The sequence below is a fragment of the Petaurus breviceps genome, unplaced genomic scaffold (genome assembly GCF_028583685.1).
Source record: "Petaurus breviceps papuanus isolate PSGF00001 unplaced genomic scaffold, PetGlider_PUasm1.0 99, whole genome shotgun sequence".
In the NCBI taxonomy this organism is placed as follows: Eukaryota; Metazoa; Chordata; class Mammalia; order Diprotodontia; family Petauridae; genus Petaurus; species Petaurus breviceps.
Window position 1 is genome coordinate 10,492,377 of NW_027187465.1, and position 19,756 is coordinate 10,512,132.

Below are 19,756 nucleotides of genomic sequence, written 5' to 3' on the forward strand. Positions count from 1 at the left end.
CTTCCTTCCTTCCTTCCTTCCTTCCTTCCTTCCTTCCTTCCTTCCTTTCCTTCTTTCCCTCCCTTTTTCTCTTCCTTTTTTCCTGCTGAATGGAGGGGGAAAACCCACAAATACTCATTAGTGTTTTTCATAAAGTGCTTTGAAACCAAAAGGAAGGAATAAGGGAACCTACATTTATTAAGTGCCTATTACGTGCCAAGCCTTGCGCGAAGCAGTTTATGAACATTATCTCCTTTAAAAGGTGAAAGTAATAGAAATTATAATTGTCAGGATCCTGGAACTACTATTTAGTAGTGATAGAGCTAAAAGGAAACTTGGAGGTCTAGACCCACCCCACCCACAGTCCAACTACCCAACTTTGCAGAGGAAGCCCCCAACGCTCAAAGGAAGGAAATCATTGGCCAGAGATCATTTCATGAGAAAGCACCTGGAGGAGTGTGGGTCCCAAGGCTTCAGCCCTGGGCTCCCGGATCTCTCTGCTCTGCCTCTCCTAATGTTGACGCTCCCACCCTCTGTCCAGTACACGGTCCTCCCCTCCCTGCTGCCCAGGCTGGAGTTAGAAAGACAGCTTCCCTGAATGGCTTGGCCTTCCTGCCTCCGATCCCTGGGGACTTTTCAGAAGGGGCTAGCCAGAGCCATGGGCTGCCAGCACAGCTCAGAGCTATGCAGACAGTGGGGAAGAATGTGGGACATGACCTTGACCTGCAGTTTCTCATATCCCCCCACAACAAAGTCCTCCTTGCTCATCCACCCAGCCTCCCTCACTAAGAGTTAGAAGCCATTTTCCCAGAGGTTAATAGCAGTGGACATGGGGCATATGGCTCGAAATGAGAACTCTGGAGGTTTTTTTGCAGTGACTGACAGTTTATTCTCACTAACCATCTGGTTGAGATTCGGGAAATGTCAATTCTAATTAATCTAATGAATTGCAGCCATTAATACTGTTTTCCAGTGGGTGCTCTGGGCAGAACTGGGTGGAACAAGATGGGGAATGGCTGGACCATAAAGCAGGAGAAGGTACTGGGTTTGGTCTTGGCACCAAGTCCATGGTCACTGGGGTCAGGAGGAAGCTGGAACCTTCCCATTAAGCACCAGATAAGCTGGTCAGTCCAAGGTACAAATGTTCAGTTTGTGGGCTTTATCCATGGTTGGCCCAACAAACTTGGTCCTATTCCAGGGTTAAATGCCGGATGCTTTACATCGGCTATCTGTCTCACAAATGTGGGCTGCCCATGGAAAGGGGACCAGGAGAAAGAGTGAATATGGCTCAGGGTAGACCATCTCAGTTGCTGGTGGGAGTAAAACAAAGAGTCTCAAATTGAATTACTTACTGGCACTGAGTCATCTCCGTGTATGATAGAAGGGTGGGGTGGCCCATTGACTTGAGATCAGGAAGTATCAATGTGAAACTGACAGGCGATTCCTGGATGGGCATAGCTTTCAAAGCCAGTCAGAGAAGGCTTGCCAACAGGTCGCTAAAGCCAGATGTCTATGTCACTGAGTTCTGTTTAAACAACTTGGACCACCGGGCTCCTTCATCCCATACCTAACATGGTATCTGTGCAATGAGACCTTCAGAATTGCTCCCTTGTGCCCAGGACATTATGATCTAGGAAATGATTTTCATTCATCTCATCTCAGTTTTCAAAACAGGGTAGGGATCAATGGTTTGGGAGCTGGAGGGGGGTCATGAGATTATTTTTCCAACCTCCATATTTTATAAAGGAGGGAACTGAGGCTAAGAAAATCATTTATTTTTGTTTTTATATCTCCACTGTGGTGCCTAACACAATGGTGGTAATAATACTAATAATAGTATTAATAGTAGTACTTATATGATGCTTTAAGATTTACAAATATTATCTCATTTGATCCTCACAACAACCTGGAATGTAGGTACTATTATAATCTCCATTTTATAGATGAGGAAATTGAGGAATGCAGAGATTCAGTGATTTATCCAGGGTCACACAGCTACTAAGCATTTAAGGCTGGATTTGATCTCAGGTCTCCCTGATTCCAAGTTCTAAAATAACAGTCAGGGTTTGAATTTGGGTTCTCTGACTCCCAATTTAGCACATTTTCCTAGTATAATATGTTACTTTTGGGTGACTTTAAGCCTCTACATTGCTGAAATGTGGACTCCGAGGACTCCCTTGCTTTCAAGCATCTACTCTATTCCTTTACTCATCCACTCACTTATTCAATCATTAATGTGTTTCCTCATTTACTCACATAGTTTACATGAGATTTACGATATTTACAGAGAACCTATTCAGTTCAGAGCTCCCTACCTAGTGCTTGGTTGCTGTTCTTCATTCTCAGAGGGGACCAAAACGACATCACTATGCTAAGAGTCAAGTTTCAATGTTTCCCGCTGTGGCTGATCATACCCATTTGAGCTCAGAATGCTCTACCACAAGTCAGGTACAATTAGTCCATGGGAACACTGGAGGTGGATTCTCTAAATGTGTGCCTCCTGCATTTCCTTGGAGCTGTTTCAATTCTGCTTTGTTCACAGAGCACAGCACCTTCTCTGATGTGGGCACACCATGCTGAGCGTTCCTAGTGCCAGTGTCTCCAATGTCACACATAGGAGTTCTTCAGAGAGACCTTGACAATGTCCTTGCATTGCTTCTTCTGACCACCATGTGAATGCTTGCTTTGTGTGAGTTCTCCATAAAATAGCTTTTTTGGCAAATGTACAGTTTACATTTGAACAAAGTGGGCAGCCCTTTGGAGTTGGGCTCTCCCAAACGGAGTAAGGACCTCAGTGTCTGGTACCTTATCCTGCCAGGGGGTGATTTTCAGAATCTTCAGTGAAGGAAGGATAAAGACCTCATCCCTACCCTCAGGGAGCAGATAAGATGGAGACACAAATTACCATATTAAAAGCAGAGTTTGCTAGCATGGTTAGAAAAGGACAGGATACTTTGGGAGTGCCCCTTCTCCAAAGCTGAAGTGGGGGTGGGGGTGGATAGGGCAAAAATTAGTGGCACAGGCGAGGCAGGGGAGATTCTCAGGCTTTGGGAGGAGGGAGTCATCAGGTCTGAAAGGTGTGATCAGAGCTGGGGATTGAGCCCATGGTTGAAGCCCTTGGGGTTTTATGACTGAAACACAGCAAGCTTCTGTAGACTCCGGTGACCTCTGGTCCAGCTTGGAACAGCCACAGCACTGAGTGAGATCTTCTCCACACTTGATTCTTTTTCACTGGCCACCCCCAGCCCCAGGCCCAGAATGCCCTCCATCTTCCTTCTCCACATCTTAGCATGTCCCTCCAGAGACTATTCCCCAGTTTATCTTGTATACAGCCTGTAGATGCATAGTTGTTTGTGTGTGGTCTTCCCCATTAGACAGTGAGCTTCTGGAGGGCAGGGTCTGGTTTTCCCTTTCTTTTTGTCCCCAGCAATAGTAGGTGCTTATAAATGCTTATCAACCGAGGACACACTCTGATCTATTTAGATTGGGCCTGATCCGGGAACAGAAAAACAAAACCAAATCATTGATTGGTTCATTGCTGGTGTGAGTGTTTTTCCAGGACCAGTGTCTAGAAGCTACAGGAAAGTAGGTTTCAGGGGGTGGGGAAAAGGACAAGAAAAGGTAAAAAGGAAACCTTCTTCCCAGGGCCAGCCCTCAGCAAAATCATGGCGGTGGTAGAGTTGGGTCTTGGTGTGTTCTCCTCCTGTTTAGCACCATCTCCTCTTTTCCTTCTCCTCTCATTGACCGCCCTTCCCAGACCCTTCTGTCCTCGGCTGCCTCCTAGGTTCTACAACAGGGCTCTGTTTAAGGTGCTATATGATCAGAAGGGTATGGAAAGGCCAGCACATGGCCTGAGGAGAATATCCAATAAGGGAAAAGGACTAGATCCATCAACTGTCATTTATTAAGCACCCTAGTATGTGTCAGGCATTGTGTGCTAAGGGCTAAGGACAAAAAGAACAGTAAAAACCAGTCCTGGTTCTCAAATAACTTATAGCCTAATGGGAGAGACAGCATCCAAATGACTGTATGAACAAGACAGAGATAAGATAAAGGGAAGACACTCACTGAGGACTGGGAAAGCCTTCTTGCAGAAGCTGGGACTTTATATAAGACAAGAAGTAAGCCAGGGAAACCTGGAAGCAGAGAGGCAGAAGGAAGAGCATTCCAGGCATGGAGACAGCCAGTGAATATGTCCCAAGTTGGGAGATGGAGCATCTTGTGTGAGGAACAGCAAAGAGACCCATGACCACTTGGAGTACATGTGAAAAAACAAAAAGACCGTAAAGGTGAGAAGGGACTTTATGAAGGACTTTGCAAGCCAAAAAGAAGATAGTCTTTTTGATCTTGAAGGTAACAAGAAGCTACTGGAGTTTGTTGAACAGGGAAGTCATGTAGTCAAACCCGTGCTTTAGAGAGATGGATAGACAGCTGGATGAAGGACTTTTATAGGGAGAGACTTGGGGCAGGAAGGCTATTTCCAGGTGTGAAGTGCAAGGTAAGAGGTTAAAGGGTCTGGACCATAGTGATGTCAGTGTCAGAGGACAGAAATGGGTAGATACTGGAGATGTTATAAAGGTACAAACAACAGGACTTGACTACTGATTGGGGATGAGAGGGAGGAGGGGAGGATGACATCCAGGTTAATGAGCCTGGGTGACTGGGAGAAGGGTGGTACCCTCTATAGTATCAGAAAAGTTCAAAAGTGGGGAAGTTTTGGGGAAAAGAAAATGAATGAGCTCAGTTTTGGGCAGGATCCAACTCAACATGTCTTCAGGATATCAAGTTCAAGATAGCCAACAGGGATTTTCAGATGGCAGACTAGAAGTATGGAGAGACATTAGGGCTGGACAAGTAAATCTGTGAATCATCTGGGCAGAGATGACAATTTAAATCATGAGAACTGATGAGATTACCAAATGAAATAACATAAAAGGGAAAGAGAAAGACCAAGGACAGAGTTTGGGGGACACTAACAGTTAGCAGGCATGAGATGAATGAGGATCCAGAGAAGAAGATGGGACAAGTGTTAAGAAAACAAGGAAAGCAGTGTCTAGACTTGAGAGAAGACAGTAAGGAAAAGAGGATGACTGACACTTTCAAAGGTGAAGAAGGATGGGGATTGAGAAGAGGTCATTAGACTGGGTAATTAAGAGATCCTTAGGGACCTTGGAGAGCAGTTTTGATGGAACTATGAGGTTGGAAGCTAGACAGCAAAGAGTTAAGAAGAGAATGATCAGAAAACAAGGTCATCTATGGCAGACAACCTTCTCAAGGAGCTTAGTTAAAAAGGAATGACAATAATAAATGACAATAGATAGGGGGATGGATGGATGAAGTAAGAAATTTTTGAGGAAAAAGGACAGTGTAGAGTTGACCTGGTTTACCAAGGTGTCCAGATGGAGAAGTGAAGAGAATATAGCCAGTGCAGAGGTGATGGTCAGGGAAAGAACTAAATGGGCAGAAAGATTGTAGGTCACAATGAGATTGAAGAACAGGATTTGGAAGGGCATGGCAGAGAAAGTGGTGGAATAGCAATAGCTTATGATCAGACGAGAGAATTTCAAGAATGTGGAAGCTTGTATATTTATGAGTGATGGCAAGATCAAGGTTATGGTCATTTCTGTGTGTGGGGGAGGTGGGCTGGAGACTAGGTCATGAGAAATGAATAAGTTGAGGAACTGGGAGGTTAGAGTGTTTAAGAGAGAGTCAGTATGTATAGCGAAGTCCTATAGTATGAAGAGAGAAATTTAGGAGAGAAAGACTGTGAGTCAAGCACTAAATACATTGAAGAAGGAAAGAGTGTGTTCTGGAGGCCTATGGATGAAAGCTACAAGGATTTTGATTAGTAGATATGGATTGAGCGAACTTCAAAGACCAAGAGGTTACTAAGCGATGGGAGTAGAGGGTAAGCTTGAAAGTGGCAATTGGGAGCAGGGGGAATTCTAACTGACCTGCCTTGACCAGTGAATTGTGGGAATTAGTGAAAGTGTAACCAGTGCTGGGATGGGAAGTCAGGGAAACTGTGTCTTCAGGAGGGGGCCAGGTCTCAGTGAGTCCAAAAAGAGGGAATAAGAAAGGAAGAGATTTAAGAAGACAATCAATTCATCTAAATAAGGAGCAGGATGTAATAGCACTCTCCTTCTAGTTGAATGAGAATAGTATCTCATTCAACTGTTCAAAATGAAAAATCTTTAGAGATCATTTAATCCAACTCTCTCCTTTTACAGAAAGGGAAACTGAGGCCTAAAGATCTGAAGCGAGTTGCCCAAAGTGACAAATGGTACTGAGAATTTAACCCTTTTGTTCTTTAGTCATGTTCTACTCTTCTCTTTCTCAGATAAATCTAACCAGTCAAGAAGGGTTCATCAAATACTCATTTTGTGCCAGGCACAGTGCTGGAGGTACAAAGACAGCCATCAACAATGTCCTTGCTCTCAGGGAGTTCACATTCTAATAGGGAAGACGGTACTTCAACAACTCTGAACAATCGGATCTATTTGGGATCAATGGGAGGTAGTCCAGTGGCCACTCCACAAAGCCATCCTGCCCCTCTCCAAAGGGATGCTTCAAAAGACCAGTCCCTGGCACTTCTCCCCAGTCCATTTCCCTCTTCACAGAACAAATGGTGCTATGCCTGTCTCAGGTCATAGAGAACAAAGGCTAAGACAGGATCATAGGTTTGAGAGTAAGAAAAGACTCTTCAGATCAAATCCAATTAACTCTCTTTTTTTTATAGGTAAGGAAACTGAGGCCCAGAGGAATTAAGGTCACACCATTAATAATCAGCAGAGGGAGAATATGAACCTTGGTCTTCTACCTTTACTGTGTGTCCCCCTCCCTCCCCTTTCTTCCATGTCCCTCACCCTTGATCATAGCCTTCTTACCTCTTTCTTCCTCTTTCTCCCTGAGGACTCTCCCTTTGAGGGCCCGGCTCCAGGTCCCACCATAGTCTCCCAGTCTGCCCCGCTCTGGTGAATCCTTCGAGGAGGGGCTCTTGAGCCAAGGGCCATATCTTCGGACAGCATTTGGCGATTCAGGGGTCTCCCGGAAGCTCCTTTCCAGGTGCAGGAGGTCCTGGTATGGCAACTCAGCTCCCTCGGGGGCACTGGCGGCTTGGTTGGGCTCATTCTCAGCCACAGCGGGCTGGCCCACAAAGCCAGAGTGCAGGAAAACCAGGCTCCCAGCTGTCAGGTAGAGAGCCACCAAGGTAAAGAAACGGACCGGTTTCCTGCGAAAATACCGCTGGAACTTGACCCAGAGTTTGGCCATAGCGGGTTCATTCCGGACTCACCTCTTGGGGTCTAATTGTAGGGCTCAAAGAGGGAAGGAGTCATATGGTGGGAGATTGGGAGGGGAGAATTCTCACCCAAAGTCGGCAGCACTAGATCCAAGGTAGGTCTAGATGATATGGCTTGGATAAGACAAGAGTGGGCTAACACAGTCAAGGTCAAGACCTCTTTCCAAGGGAGTGTTCAGGTTGAAATGACAAAGAACAGTCTAATAGCACTCTTGGCTCACGTCCAGCACTGACTGAAGATGGATCCCTGGAGTCTTCAAGGAAGGAGAAACTAGAAAAGATGGGTGGGCGGGAAACTTCACCGGGTTCCTGATGGATATTTTGCACTAAGGGAAGAAGGATGCTGTGCTCAGAACTTATCAGGATTATTCTCTTTTTGCTACATTTGATTTTTCCCCTCTGAAAGTTCTGGAGGAGGAGGGATCTTGTTAAGGAAAGGCAGCTTGAAAGTTAACTGGCTGCTTCAAGTTTCTTCTCCCAATTTCTCAGCCTGAGATTGTAGGGATATTTATCCAGAGGCCTGAGTACTGTTGGCCCTCTCCACAGACAGTAAAGGCTCAGTGAACTCCCTCAGGTGCACACCAGCGATGGAAAGTTTTGGGTTAACAGATCTCCATGCATCCAGGGTCAAGTGCCTATAAAGCCAACAAAAATACTTATCAGAGATGGGCTCATCTACCTCAAGGCTGTAAAAAAGCAAACATTTCCCAACGATGCAAAGACAGGTGCTAGGGAGCAGGAATTTGAAATCAGATTCCTGGGGTTCAAATATTGGCTCTGTGATCTTGGGCAAGTGACTTAAACCCCATGGGTCTCAGTTTCCTTCTCTGTTGAACTGGATTGAACCAATCAAACAACAAGCATGTATTAAGTGCTGCTCTAGGGGAATACAAAAAAAAAAAGCAGGTTAGCACCCTGCCGTGAGTCACAGAAAGTTGGAACTGAAAGAGAACTTCAGAATGACCTCCTTCTACTCCCTCATGCTACAAAGGAGGAAACCAAGGCCCAGAGAAATGAAATGTCCACGAAGGTCACCCAGCAAATGCATGGCAGAGACAGGACCCAAGGTTCCAGAACCCTGTGTGCCCTTTACGACTGAGTATCATAACACTGGTTACTGTAAGGGAAATGAAGGTTGATGATTGGAAGGGCAGTGTCTGATCATTCACAGTCCTGTTTGAAGCCCCTGAGCATTGAAACCCAGCCTATTTTTAGCTCTACAGAAAAGCATTGGAGCACAAACCCTGTTAAAGAGCCCTGGCAGAGGAGATCCCCTCTACCCAAAGTGTAAGCACTGAAAATCATTCTGGGAATTACTAAGGGTGCCTTTCCATGGTCTGAATGGGGTTCAAGTGCTAGGAACTACACACAGCACTGGACCTCACTTCATTTTAGGTGTCACTCAAAGGCTGCCTGCCTGGGGCAATTGTACTTACCAGGGTCCCTAGAATGACTTGAGAGGGCAGTGGGCTGATGCTCTTCCTCACCCTGGGACTGAGATCAAGGACTGCAATCCAGATCCAAGTATGGGCAACACAAGCGAGTCTGCCCCTACTGACTGCAAAGCGACCCCTGTAATCTTCTTCTGACCAGTTGTCTGTCCGACTCTTACTGTCTGTGTGCTGAGACTGCCACTGCTGCTACTGATCCTGTTGCCCCCAAGGCCTGTTCCTGGTTTGCTGGGGTCTGAGCCATGCTGGACTGAATGCCAACTCTAACTCAGGTGGGACAGACCTTTCCTGCTTATCTTCTATTTGTGTCCCAGGCCAAGCTCTACTTCCTTGGGCCCTGATTGGCTCAATTTAAACATCAGTTGTTTCTGTTTGGGCCAGAAACCCTGAGGGTCTTCCTCTCCCAGAGTGGATTTTTTTTAAGAGGCCATCCTTTGCATCATTTCTTATTAAGCCTTGATAACTGAATGGGCATTGCCTCAGTCAAACTGAGACCTGTTAAAGACCTTAGCTTGAAAATGCAAGGTCCCCACTGCATCCTGGGCCATCTCCAGTTGTTCTGATCTATATCTGACTACTGGACCCAAATGGCTTTGATGGGGTACAGGTTCTGGGAAACCCCTTGAATTCTGATTGAATCTTCCCACTTGATCCTGAGGTCATAAGCTTTTCATTATTCTAGGTTCAAATCTTTACTCTTAACTGTAGCCTAGCCCTCCATTGTCCAGCTACTTCCTGCCTTTGATCCTATAAAAATATCTTTAGCCAAAGGGCTGCCAGGTGAAGGCAGTGAGTAAGAGCACCGGGCCCCAGTGTCAGGAGACCTGGGATCGGTTCTGGCTTCCGATACTCGGCACCCACACAAAAATAATAATCACTGGACTGGCCGTGTAACCTTGAGCAAGTTACATAACTCCTATTGCTTAAAAAAATATATCTATAGCCAAATCTGTTACCCTTACTACCCTAGCCCTACATTGTCTGTCATCTCCAGGCAGCCTTCAGCTATTTCCCACTCTTAATCCCATTCCTGGAGTCTGAGACCTCAGCTCCATCAAAGATCCTCCTTAGAATCCTCAAGACCCTCCCCAAAGCCCTCCTCTAGACCACCCCTAGATCCCTCCCACAGTCTTTCTGTAAATAAGATCCATCCCCCCTCCATGAGTGGGACAAGTTCCGTCTAGCTCAGACTCAGTCTGTGTCATATTGTTCTGGGCCCGCTTGTCAATACAATCATCACAAGTACTTAGGCTCCTTCAGAATCTACCCATTATGGTGAATCTTTAATAAACTTTGCTTTACTTTGCTGAGAGAAGGCTTGAGTCAAATTCATTCGGCAGGACCCGGCGTGTTGCTATTTTGGGGTCTCGATCCTACCTTACACCCTAAACCTAAAAAGCTCCAGAGGATAAAGTGAGGTTGGTGACTGCACAGCCCTCCCTCACTTAAATCCAATCCACTTACATGTCCCTGATGTCACAGCCCCCCTTGAGAATGAAGGACAAACCACAAGCAAGTTGTCTTGGGCTGGAAAGTTATTTCACCTCGTTCTTTTGAGGGTTCTACCTCTCCAGAATGGGTCATGAGCCATTATTTAAAGTTTTTTGGAGGGGTTTTGGAGAGAGCTTAGATGAGCTCCTGCCTTTTGTCTGACTAGCTTGGCTCTATCCCCAGATACAGAGTTCCTAACCCTGGTGTGTCTATAGGGTGGGGAAAAGAGGGTGTGTACTCATTTCCCAGTGTTTTTAATAGCATAAACAAAGTCCAGGGAATTACAAAAGAAACCAAGCAACCAACCAGCACTGAAATACAATGATCAGAATAGGTACTTTTAAAAAACAAGTTTGCAAAGCCTGGGTCTCAGAGCTTTGCTTTTTCCTAGGATGCTGTAAGGAGGGTAAACCATGAAACTGCAAAGTCCACAGGGCTAGAAGTCACCCAAGATGTCCCTCTAATGGGGTACAGATGCTGGGAAACCCCAACCCTGACCATCCCTGAAACTCATTTCAGTATAATCCTTTTAACTGCCCTTTCATTGGTGGCCTCTGCCCAAACCTCCAGTTTTCAGTTACCTCTAACCTAGACCAAGCCTTCTTTTAGTCAAAGACAAGGTTTATTAGCACACCCATTGGGTGGGAGAGATTTTGAGAATCCGAACAATTGTGCAACTTACACTGAAGCAGTTCAGACTGAATCTGAGCATTGGCCAGACCCTTAAGGATTTTCAGCAATTTGGGGAGCAAGATGGACCTTATGTACATAAAAACTGGGGGAAGGATCTAGGAGTGGCCCAGTAGTCTGGAGTGACTGGTAGGGAACAGAAAGACCAGGAAGGGCCTGGTGCCCTAGAAAATGCCCAGGACCTGGGCCAGGTGGAAGGGGTCTAGATAGAATTAAAGACGGGAAGTGACGTGAGGCCATCCAGACGATAAAGGGCTGGGATAAGTAAGAGGTAAGAGAATTGGAGGATTGGAGGTTTGGACATAGGCCACAATGAAGGGGCCCATTGATTGATACATTGAAGAGATTATGTGGGGCATAAAGGATCGAGACAGAAGATCCCCGAGAATAAATTTGGAAGTGTATTTTATTACCATGGGACTACCAGGGTCACATACCCAGATCAGACAGTGAGTTGGCATGAATAATATACCAGTTTTTAAAGAGATTACAATAGTCAGGTTACATAAGCTGAAACTACAATCAGTGATTGGTTTTTCCCTAGGCTGAGGGACAGGGAACACAGAATGGATGGAGATGGGGAACACCCATGGGGGGGTGTGTGGAGAGACAGGGGACAGGTAAGAATGGAGCAGGGATTTTACCCTAAGCTGAAACTCCCACCCAAGATCAATTAGGGGAGAGAAGGGTGGAGTTGTGCTGAAATTCCTGCTTACAGATCAATTAGGGGAAGGGAAGGTACAATTGTGCTCAACAATTGGAATGATGAAGTATGGGCTCTGGGAGCCCCCTAGAGCTCTCCTTGAGTCCTTGAAGTACAGGCTCTGGGAACCCCACCTTGAACTCTGATTAAGTAGTTTCATTTGATGATTCATTTTCACAAGGCAATAAACCTTACATTGTGGCTGGGCCCAGATCTCTGTTACTAGACTTCCCACCCTTGAGCCTATCAAAATATCAATCCACCCTTGAACTGGCCTAGCCCACCATTGTCTGTAGTCTCCAGGTAGCCTCCAGCAACTTCCCACCCTCATCACTCATTGACCCTCCCCAAACTTCTCTTCTAAACCACTCCTAGATTCCTCCCACATCCTTCTGTATCTAAGACCCCATCTTGTCTCCATGTGTGTGAGAGTGCCATAGAATGACCTAGCACAGGCTTACTGTGTCCAATACAAGCGAACTTTTAATAAATGTTACTTTTCTTTGGCTGAGAAGACTTGAGTCGAATTCATTCAGCAGGACCTGGTATGTTGGTATTTTGGGGTCTCCAGAGCAACCCTAACCTTCTTTATGGGTAACCTCTTCAGGAACGGGATTATAGGATCATAGTATAATGGTGATTTTTTCCCCCAAAGGGTCAATTCTAATATTCTGTGTTCATAAGGACTCTCTCAACCCTGATGGTGGTTCTAAAGTCCCTCCCAGTTCTCACATCCCCCTCCCAGCCCTGACATCCCATTCTGAGGCCCCTCCCAGACCTGACATTCCCTGTTCTCAGGCCCCTCCCAGCCCTGTCATCCCCTGTTCTCAGGCCCCTCCCAGCCCTGACATTCCCTGTTCTCAGGTCCCTTCCATCTCTCATATTCTGTTTTAAGTTCCCCCCCTCCCCCAAATCTGGTTTTCTATATTCTAAAGTTCTTTCTAGCCATAACATTTGAAGTTCTAAGTTCCTTGTGCTTCCATCCTAGGGTCCAAGCAGGCTCTCTCTGTGTGAGAAGGGCCTCCTGTCTCTGCTGCCTTTGCTTCATGCAGATTGCTAGCACCAGCTAAGCCCAGGCTGCCCTTGCCCTCTGCTCCCAGCGAGACTCTCTCACCTTACCGTCTTCCCAAATTCACAGTCCACTGCCTTCATCCGTTTCTATTTATCCTGCTAAAAAGTGAAGGTAATAAATGGGGATACTAAGTGCCATTAGCTTAATGGCCTCGAACGCCCTTACCATCTGTCATGACTTAATTAAATAAAAAAAGGAAATATTGACGGAGCATATGGTGCACATTATAAATAAATATTTTAATTTTGTTTCTTTGGGTAATGATTCTGATGTGTCTTGCTCTAGGGTACAAACATTATGGCCAGTGTCACTTGTTGCTGGATGCTGGGGAAGCTGGGGCTGGAGGCCATGGGGGAGGATTCGAACTCAGGAGACATTTGGGGGAAATCTGGAGTTGGGCGACTGATTTTGAGTACTGACTACATGGGAAGAAAAACATTGACAAGCTAGAACTATTAGGAGGAAGTCTGTTGGGGAGGGTAGGAACTCATAAGAAATAGAGAGAGGCCCAGAGCAGGGCAACCAGGATCTAGAGGGCTTGTAATTCATTTGGCTCAGAACCAGTCAAAGAAACTAGGGATGTGGGGCATAGACTTCTGCTTTATATAAGGAGTGACTTTATATATAATATAAATATGATCTATTTATAATCACAGCTATTTGAAGTTGGAACAGAATATATAAACAGGTAGTAAGTGCATTGCCCCTAAAGGTATTCAAATGGAAACTGGATGATTCCTTTTTAGGAATATTGTACAGGCACAAAGATTAGATAATGCTCTGGTCTTTTCCAGCTCCGACATTCTGTGTTCTAAGACCCCTCCCAACTCCAACATTCTGTGGTCCAAGAGTCTTCACAGCTTTGACATCCTAGGTTATAAGGTCCTAGGTGTGACCTCTGTTCTATGTTCCTTCCACCTCTGGCATTTTTTGGTTCCAAGGCCCTTCAGTCCTAACATTCTCTGTTCTAAGGCCCTTCCCATCTCTAACATTCCATGTTCTAAGCTCCTTCCAAGTTCTAACATTACCTGTTCTAAGACCTCTCCTAGCCCTGACACTTCCGGTTCTAAGGTCGTTCCCAGCTCTGACATTCTACTTCTTAAGATCTAATGAGGAGTTTGGGGCAATGAGCTGAAGGACTTCTTACATCTGAAGCTCCTTCCTGAGCATGATTGGGGTGAGGCTGAGCCAGGCTGAGCCAGGCAGAGCTGAAAGATTAAACTGAGAAGACTCCAGCTTTCTCGGCCCCTCAATGTGGCCACAGACACAACCTTCAAGGAAACCCACACAGAGCCGGAGCTTTGGAAATCCTGGCATTATCGGCCAAAGACAGGCCTGTTATTTTCCTTTCTGAACACAAGCAGGGAGGGCCATTGTCTCAGCTGGGAAATGAGCAGAGCCCAGATCTTCCTTTTGGGCTCATAGGAGAGGTGAAGAGTCTGAAGGAGGGTCTTAAATCACTATCATTAAGCCATCTGGAGCTCATCCCTCTCCACCAGGAGCTGCTGTGCCTCAGGTCAATTAGTGCACATTTGCATATATTTCATTAATACTTTTGCTAATTGTCTAGAGGAGATAATGGACTTGTCTTATTGTTTCCAGTCAGGGAATGTTTACCAACATCAACCATTAAATGGCACTCCAGGCCTTTGCCCTGTCTCAGCCCAGCTTACTCTGGGGAAGTGTAGGAAGTTTCCATAGAACTGGAAATGTCAGACCTCGTGGCTGGGGGAGTGGGATGGGTGTGCCTTAGAACAGGGAATGTCAGCGCTGGGAGGGGCCTTAGAATAGGGAATGTCAGAGCTGGGAGGGGCCTTAGAACAGGAAATGTCAAGGGTAGGAGAGGCTTAGGATAGAAAATGTTAGAGCTGGGAGGGGGCCTTAGAACAGGGGATGTTAGACCTGGGGGGATAAGGGAGTTGGATGTGTGTGCCTTAGAACAGAGGGTGTCAGAACTGGAAGGGGCCATAGAACAGGGAATATCAGTACTGGGAGGGGCCTTAGAACAGGGGATGTCAGGGCTGGGAGAGGCCTGAGAACAGGGGATGTCAGGGCTGGGAGGGGCCTCAGAATAGGGGATGTCAGGGCTGGGAGGGACCTTAGAATAGGGAATGTCAAGGGTAGGAAGGGCTTAGGATAGAGAATGTCAGAGCTGGGAGGGGCCTTAGAACAGGGGATGCCAGAGCTGTCTGGGTGCTGTTCCTTCCAGGAAGAAGCTCCTTAGGGACCAGAACTATCTTTAGTACAGGCCTGGTGCTTGTCAGAAGATAATTAAATATGAACTGAGATGATGAAGAATCACAGGCCTTTCTGAAGCAGCTCTGAGCATCAGATGGTACAGACTCCTGTCTCCTTTTCTCCACCCCCCCCCCCCCCCCTCTCTTCCCCTTCCCCTTTATTCATCAGCTCTGCTGCCCATAGACCGATGAGCACTGTGCTGAGGTCTGAACTGGCCTCCCCCTTTCACAGGGGCTGAAAACCTGCCCCTTGGCCTTTCACTCCTGGACTGTCATTGCCACAGGCCCCTTGGAATGTGATTAGGGGAGAGCTGTTACACTCTGGCTCCTAGCTCTGCCCCTCCTTCTCTGTGTGACTTTGGGCAAGTCATTTCCCCTCTCTGCCTCAATTTTCTCACCTGCACAATGGAGTTAGATTAATCAATCAATCAATAATCAAACAACAAATATTTATTAAGTGTTTACTCGTTGCCAGGCAGTGAGCTAAGTGCTGAATTAGATGACCTATGGAAAGAACATTGGATTCAGAGTCAAAGAATTAGGATCAACATTCTAGCTCTGCTTTCAACTTCCTTGGAGATCTTGGCAAAGTCATGTAATTTCTCTAGGTCCTCGGTTTCCCCATTTGTGCAAAAGGGTTAGACTAGACCAAGGGAGGGAAACTTATGGCCTTGAGACCACATGTGGCTTTCTAGGTCCTTGATGCGTCCAAGTTTTATAAAACAAATTTGATTGAGTCCAAGTGTTATAAAACAAATCCTTTTATTAAGGGAATTGGTTTTGTGAAGTCTGGATTCAGTCAAAGGGCTGAACTTGAGGACCTAGAAGGCCACATGTGGCCTCAAGGCTGCAGGTTCCTCACCCTTGGACTAGACCACATCTAAGATCCTTTCTGGATCCAAGTATTAGAGTCCTGAGTACACACATTTCTTGGTTTGGCTCAAGGACAGTTTCTGAGTCTGAGTTCCTAGATTCCAGTAACCCTGCGAGGACCATTCCATTTGTAAGGAAATCCAAAGGGCCAGGGCTGTAGGTTTTCTAACAGGAGGTAAACTCTGAGAGGACCAATCCAAGAGGACTCCTGAAATTCTTCTCTGTGAACAGCTCTTAGTCCTCAATGCAGATAGATGTCATAGCAGCTCTCTCCCCTCTCCCCTCAGCTTCTACACAAAGACTAACATGGAGCAGAATTCTTGGCCACCAAATCTCTCAGGAATGCTGGTCTCCCAGAGGAAGACCCAGCAACTCATGAGGAAGCCCGGGATTTGGGTTCAGAAGACCAGGGCTTCAGTACTGGTTCTACCACTTTTTCCTGGGCAAGTCACTTAACTTAGACTTCAGTTTCCTAAAAAAATATGAAACAGTTGGACTAGATTAGTCCCTGGCTAGCAAAACTCCTTTGTGTCAGGAAACTGGATTAAAAATATAATTGGGAAGTGTTTAACAAAATAAATAAAAATACAATGCAACGTAGATGATGTTAATTTGTGGTTTTCTGAGTTTATATGAGTTTGACATACCTGCAGGAGATGATCTTTACATTCCTTTCTCCTTCTAAGAAGGAAAGAAGCAAGCATTTATTAAGCACCTACTCTGTACCAAGCACTTTTTACAAATATCAACTCATTTGATCTTCACAACAATCTTGTATGTGGGTATATGAAGGTGTTTGCTCATTGTCCAATTGAGGAAACTGAAGCAAACAGAAGGTAAGTAACTTGCCCAGGGTCACACAGAGCCCATAAGTGTCAAAGGAAGGAATTAAACTCAGTTCTTCCTGGCAAGAGTCCACTCCACCAGGTTGACTCCCCACCAAAAGGTCAGCACCGAAAGGGTGGTCCAGACAAGTGGGAGAGGAGAGAGAAGTTACTCTAGGCTGGGGTGATCAGGGAAGGAAAGGGCAGTATTTGATTAGTGTTAGGTAGGATTTTGAGGGTCATGAGACAATGACCCCCATCCATCCCAATAGGACTTCCTCCCCCTCAGGTCCAAATCAATGAAATTGATGGAATTTCTAACCGGTCAATACCTTTGCCTGAGCTCATTTGCAAAAAATTAGAGGCCTAACCCAATAGCTTCAAGGAACCCCATACCCTTAAGAGCTAGCTGTTGCTGGTGGTGATGATGATATATTATAATAATTATAGCTACAGAGTTGGAATTTACTTGAAAGATCACATATCCCCCAACCCTCAGCATGGCATAGTGGGTGGAGTACTGAGCTTGGATTCAGGAAAATCTGGGTTTGGTCCATGCCTCCAGCACTTGTTGACCTACTGTGTGACCTTGAGTAGATTACTTGGCATCTCTGGGCCTCAGCCTCTTCACCTGTAAAATGAGGGGGATTTATAATTTGATTACCCTTTACTCCTCTAGCTCTAAATTAATGATTCCTCATTTTATAGATGGGGAAGTTGAGGCCCAGAGTAGTTAGGTGTCACAGTGGATAGAGCATTGGGCTTGGAATCACAAATCCAAATCTGTCGTCAGACACTCACTAACTGTGTGACCCTGGGAAAGTCACTTCACCTGTTTTTCTCAGTTTCCTCATTTATAAAGTGAGCTGGAGGAGGAAATGGCAAGTCACTTTCTTTGCCAAGAAAACCCAAATGGGGTCACAAAGAGTCAGATAAAACTGAAAACCAGCTGAAACGATAGAATTGCTTTGACCCCAGGGAGAGAAGGCCCAGAGTTGGGCTGAATAGCTGGGGGAAAGTCAACCCTAGAACCCAAAACTTGTAGACAACCTGACAAGATAAGTCAACCACACACAAATAATTGAGAGGGGGCCACATTTTAAATATTGCTTCAGAGAACTGACAATGTCGTTGTAGTAAAAAATGAGAGAATATGCATTAGGAAATCTGGAATCTAGTCCCAGTTTTGCTACTGTGACCTTAATCAAGTCCTTTCCCCTATGTAGGCTTCAGTATTGTCATCTATAAAATGTAGGGATTGGCGCTGGAAAATTTCCAAGCATCTCCCCATTTTAGCCTGTCGTGATTCTGTTTATTAAGTCCTTCCTATGTGCTGGGCATTCTGCTAAGTACTAAGAATATAAATATTAAGCAAAAAATAGAGCCAGTTTTGGCCCCCAAGCTGCTTAGGAGCTGAAAAGGGGAGGTTGGGGGTTGTTGATCAGCGCTGGCACAAGGCCCTGGGCACTGTCTAGTGGCCTGACTTCCTAAGCCTGGGCCAGACCTGCATGTGTCCTGCTGACATCCCATTTCAGTCCCCGTGGAGTGACATTCCCTCAGGATAATGATCACCCCCTCTGTGGGAGCTGGTTGGCAATGACAAGCAGGAAAGCTGATGAATTTCTCTGAATGGACCAAAGAGCCTTCCCTGAAACTGGGTTGACTGATGAAATTCTGGGCTTCTGAAGGACGCCTCAAAAACAACACCAAATCAGTTTTTACTGCAGTCTTTTAAGAGTATTTCATACTTTGCTTAAATAATGGCCACCCTAGGGTGAGGACTCTGTGCTGGAGGGAGGGAGGAAGCCAGTAGGAGAGGCCAAGGGCCAGTCCATCTGGCCCTCCCCAGTGTCCTGGAATCTCCACACTCTGAAAATCTAAAATAGTATAAAAAGGGGGGGTAGGTTCAAGGTTTTGGAACCCATAAACCTGTTGAGGAGAAGGCTGGGGGATAAATTTATATTTTCTGATCCATCCATAAAGAGCCCTTATAGAGATTTTCCAAGAAAAACAGAATGAGGGGATCACTGAATTTAGAGCTGGAAGGGGCCATAAAAACCATCCCTTTCAACCTCTTCATTTGGAGTCTTTGAGAAGGGAGGGGACTCAACCAAGGTCTCAATGGTAGAAGGGTCAGAGCCGGGATTTAAACTCAATTCTGTTGACTTCAAACTTACAAAAAGTTTTCACTATACCTAGAGAACAAGGGCTTAGTGTAGATCTGGAGCTGGAATGGTCATTTTCTAGGGAGGCAGGATGGTCCAGCAACCTTAGCAGGGTGTTGGAGTCAGTAGATCTGGATTTAAGTCCCTTTGCTGAAGTTTACTACCTGTGTCACCTTGGGCCTAATTATTTAAGTTCAGATTCCTCATCTGTCAAATGAGGAGGTTGGACCAAATGACCTCTGGGGTCCCTTCTGGCTCTAGAGTTATGAACCTAGTCCAACTCTCTCATCCTACAGAAAAGGAAACTGAGGCCTAGAGAGTTTGAATACCTTGACCAATGTCCCAGATCTAGTGAATGGCTGAACCAGGATTTGAACCTGGGTCTTCTGGCTCCAATGGCAGCTAGAGTGTGACACAGTGGATAGAGCACTGGACCTGGAGTCTGGAAGACCTGAGTTCAAATCCAGACTCAGATACTTAGTAGCTGAGTGACCTTGGGCAAGTCACTTCACCCTGTTGGCCTCAGTTTCCTCATATATAAAATGAGCTAGAGAAGGAAATGGAGATCTACTCCAGTATATTTGCTAAGAAAACCCCAGAAGAGTTACACACAGCTGAACTTCTGTCTCCAAATCCAGGTTTCTGTCTACTAAACCTCAAGGAAAAGAATTTGCATTAAGGCATTAGGATCACTGGGTCACAGATTTAGACCTTCAAGATCACCATCCAACTCCTCTATTTTACAGATTAGGAAACGGAAACCTCTAAAAATGTGATTTTGTAAGATCATAGATAGAAGGTGGGAAGAGATTTATGGCCATGTAGTCAAATCCCCTCATTTTAAAGACAAGGAGATCAAAGCCTAGTGCTGTAAAATGATTTGCCCAAGGTCACATGGGTGGTTTGTTTACAGAGCTAGTATTTGAATCCAGACCCTCTGATTCTAATTTAGTTTGGCTTTTAATCTTCTC

At 45.6% G+C, this 19,756-nt stretch overlaps 1 protein-coding gene across 1 annotated transcript in view; it reads right to left on the bottom strand.

The window, feature by feature from the left end:
• The window catches only part of WSCD2 (WSC domain containing 2), a 158,156-nt gene that overhangs the window by 83,692 nt on the left and 54,708 nt on the right, over positions 1-19,756 (bottom strand). The window contains exon 2 of the mRNA XM_069081392.1: positions 6,867-7,914. Within this exon, the coding sequence (XP_068937493.1) occupies positions 6,867-7,251 (385 nt within the window). The 5' untranslated portion in view covers positions 7,252-7,914. The remainder of the gene's footprint in view (positions 1-6,866; positions 7,915-19,756) is intronic.